Genomic DNA, 3,884 nt, shown 5'->3' on the forward strand with positions numbered 1-3,884 from the left:
CTGAACGATCTTGGTTCACGATTGCGTACCACGATCATTTAGAATTGGTATAAGATCATGTACCAAGATTATTTAGATTTGCTACATGATCGTGTACCAAGAGCTAAACTATCGTGTACCAAGCTTTTCGTGCGCGTGTGTGGCCGATTAATCGTGGGTATTATTGGTGTTTCACATTGTGGGCATGTGAACTTTTTTCGTTTTCAAAATTGTTTTATACAATGTAAATATTTTGTCGGTTTTAAAAAAATCCTTATTCTAGTTAATTAAATTTGACCAAATTACATTAATTAAATCAAAACTATAGGCAATTATTTAAATATAATTTAATTAGTTAATTATTCATTTATTAATTTAATTTAAATTAATAACTCCCTTACGTGGAAGTTATTTCGCGAACGTGGGAAGCATCCAATGGATTCCAATCGCTCTTTCTAACTCTCTATTCTTCGATCAAAAAGAGGGAAGTTGGTAATGCAAAAGTGGGTGAGATACTAACAACTTTAGTTCATGCATAATCTTTTAGAAGAAAAAAAATTTCACTTTCTTCCCGATTAAAGTGAGGTTCCCACAAATTTTACCCCTCTTATAGGGAATAGGAAAGGCCCCAAGTGATTGTAACTCAAAATTTGGTGTTTTATAGAGATAGAGACAAAGAACGAACGTAAGATATATTCTTCTTTGTAATTCTACATTTTTTATGACAAACATGCTTCGCTAGTTATTTATTTTACTGTAACATGTTTCTTTATATATACTGATAATGTACTAATTCCCTATTAAATTGAGAAAAAGTTTTGTAAAATCTTCGGTTATACTATAAGGGCTTCGGTTATACTATAAGGGCTCTTTTCCCTTCACCACTCACCAACCTAACGGATTATAGGAGTATTTACATTCTTTAATATCTCCCAAATACTTGACTTGATATCTCTTTTATTGTATACAAATTGAGCCAATTCTTGCAAAATACACCGCAAATACTTGTGGGTAGGCAGCAAAATAAAAAAAAAGAAAAAGAAAAAGAAAAAAAGAAATACATACATATACATACATACACACATACATAGATACATATGAAAATCAGTAAAATTAATTGAGTTTGATGGGATATTGTGATGTTGATCGGGCATGCTGTCCTAACAAGAGAAAATCAGTAACAACATATTGTGTATGTTCTTTGATGACACATTGGTATCTCGGTCATTTCAAAAACAACATGTTGTGGCTCGTTCTTGCTCGCGCTCGCACTCACTCCCTCGTTGCATCTGAAATTAGTTGGGTTGAATCTTTGCTCAAGGATTCCTCTACCAAGCACATCAATGGTTTGGTGTGAAAATATCAGTGGTCGAAGCAAACATGCAAAATTGGATGTTCAATTATGATTATTCATCCTCTCCTCCTCAATTAGTGGGATACTAAACTATAACATTATTTGAAATACTTTTCTATACTAATTAAAATTAATTTCATCTCAAATCAATCCCAATTTCTGAATTTTTAACTTCCAATAAATTTAATGATAAACTTCTTCAAATGAAGCTAATCTAAAGAGTATTCACCCAATTGTTGGGGATTATTCCAAACAAAATTTAAATACTAAAAAAGACCCACCAAATCAAGATAGAATTAGCAACAAATTAAACTAAAGCAAAACAAAATTAGAAATTTTTAATGAAAAAGAAATCAATTAAATTTGCATTACAATTCCCCAAATCTCTTAATACACACAATATTTCAATTAGGGATGCCAAGAAACACATCCCCATCATCTCATCAAATCAAAAATCCCAATGAATTGTTCTTTCAAGAACTTCCAAAACTAACAGCAATTGGGATAACAACAACCAAAATAAGCACAAGCAAAAGCAAAATCCCAAAACACATACATTTTCTACTATTCCTTTGCAAATCCTTTGCTGTTTTCAAATCCTTAGTCCCATCTCTAACATATTGTGAGGCATTCATAACGTGATGTTCAATATCATCCATTTTCTCCCCTTGTGCTTCAACCATTACTGCCATGTCCAAAAACACTTGGTGTAGCTCTAACAAGCTCTTCTCTATCTCCTTCGCCGCCCCATGTCGGTCCTGTATCTCAACCACCGTCTCCGCCACCTTCCCTCGCCCGTGCTCCTGTATTGCCCTTGCTAAAAACTCCTCCCCCCCATTCGATATTATCTTCTCTATTACCTCTTCCTCCGGATGCTCCCCCGTCACCGTGAAGTATCGGCGCCCAACCGTTTCTTTGTACTCTGTCATCATCCTCTGCCTCAAGCTTTGAAACTCCATCATTAATTCCTTTAGCTTCTTCCGTAGCCCGTTGGTCACTGCAATTCTTGTCCTGCCAAAACAGTACATTAATTTATTGTCACCCATTTAAATTTTGTGAAAAAACACATGATTGCGACATTTAGAGTGAATTTGTGCCAAATATTTGAATTTATCGTAACCCATTTGCTGTGGAAACGCATAATCGCGAAACTTAAGGGAAGGGATTTGTGCCACGAAGTTAACATTTCCATTACGATATTTTGAGAATGAAACTTACCTGTAAATGGCAGAACCTTCTTTGCTGCCGGAGAGACGTTTCTTGGCAGCGTTGGCACGATCCATTTCCTCAAGCTGAGATCGGATCGACCTTGCCTTTTTCAGGACAGTGACAATGTCGACATTGATCGCATCACGAAGCAATTTGAGGGTTTCGGGTTTGTGAGCAGATTTGGTCTCTTCGTTAGCTTGTTGGAGTTTAACTAAAATCTCTCTAATCGAACCCATCTCCATTTTCACCTTCTCTGCCTCTTCCAGAAACTGACCCATGTCACCGTTGTCACCGTTAACGGATGATGCCATTTCTAGACCGGCTTCGAGATCGAGATCCTTCATGGCTGCCTTCTTCAGATCCACATAGCTTGTGAAAGATTTGGTCATTAAGTCATTCATTTTGTTTTCTTATTTTGAAATTGGAAAGAAATTTGAAGAAAAAAAAGGAAAGTTTGAGAGAGAAAAAGGAAGTTTTCTTGTGAGTGATTTTCTCAGGGGATGTAGAGTGAGATTTGGGGAAGACGGAAGCTTAGTTTAAAACTAGTTTGCGAGGAAAGGAAAATAAAAAGTAGTCGTTGGGTTTGAATCTGTAACGGCTATATTTTGAAATAGCCGTTTTTTTTACAAATATTATTGAAAGAGCCGTTGGGTTGGAGGGCTGTAGATGAGAGTAATGTTCGTTTGGGCCCTAAGCCCGAAATGGTCTTGGGCCGGATTTAATTAATATTCTGCCCTTCATTTTCTTTTACTTTAAGGAAGACCGTACGGATAGAAAAAAGAAAAATAGGAAACTGTTAAATTATTTTTATTTATGTGTCATAATAATTTTTTCATTTTTTGCTCGAATTTATCCTTTCATCGATGACAATTGTCCATATATAAATACAATGTATTTATTGAAATTAAAAAATCAAACAAAATATCACATATCACGAATACAGTGTATTTGTAAACACACTCACTTATGATAATTTTTAACTAAATCAAAAAAAATATTATATTGTTTCAATAATCTCTAAAGAAATGCCATTAGTTTCAATTTTCTATTTCTGTCAAAATTAACCGTCAAAATAGTAAAATATTGGATTGCAAATAGAAAAATATTAAATCCCAAAAATATTTTGATTTATGCCAAAACCACTTGTTGGATATTTTTTTTTTAATTTTTTTGCTTGAGTATACTCTTTAGAAAGGACAATTCCTCGCATAGAAATACAGTGTATTTGTATGGGTCAAAAAATCAAACAAAATATCACCGAGTACAAATACAATGTATTTGTAAACACATTTAATTTTGGAAAAGCTTAGCTAAATAAAAAAATATTGATAAAATAGCAAAA

General features: G+C 34.1%; 1 protein-coding gene across 1 annotated transcript; it reads right to left on the reverse strand.

The window, feature by feature from the left end:
• Positions 1-1,686: 1,686 nt before the first annotated feature.
• On the reverse strand, positions 1,687-3,068 carry LOC103485972 (syntaxin-related protein KNOLLE). Its single transcript, XM_008443749.3, has 2 exons — positions 2,552-3,068; positions 1,687-2,344 (listed from the first exon to the last, which is right to left on the reverse strand). Exons 1-2 carry the CDS (start codon positions 2,941-2,943, stop codon positions 1,807-1,809), a joined length of 930 nt encoding a protein of 309 aa, XP_008441971.1. The 5' UTR covers positions 2,944-3,068; the 3' UTR covers positions 1,687-1,806.
• Positions 3,069-3,884: the final 816 nt, after the last annotated feature.

This window comes from Cucumis melo, chromosome 8 (genome assembly GCF_025177605.1).
Source record: "Cucumis melo cultivar AY chromosome 8, USDA_Cmelo_AY_1.0, whole genome shotgun sequence".
NCBI lineage: Eukaryota > Viridiplantae > Streptophyta > Magnoliopsida > Cucurbitales > Cucurbitaceae > Cucumis > Cucumis melo.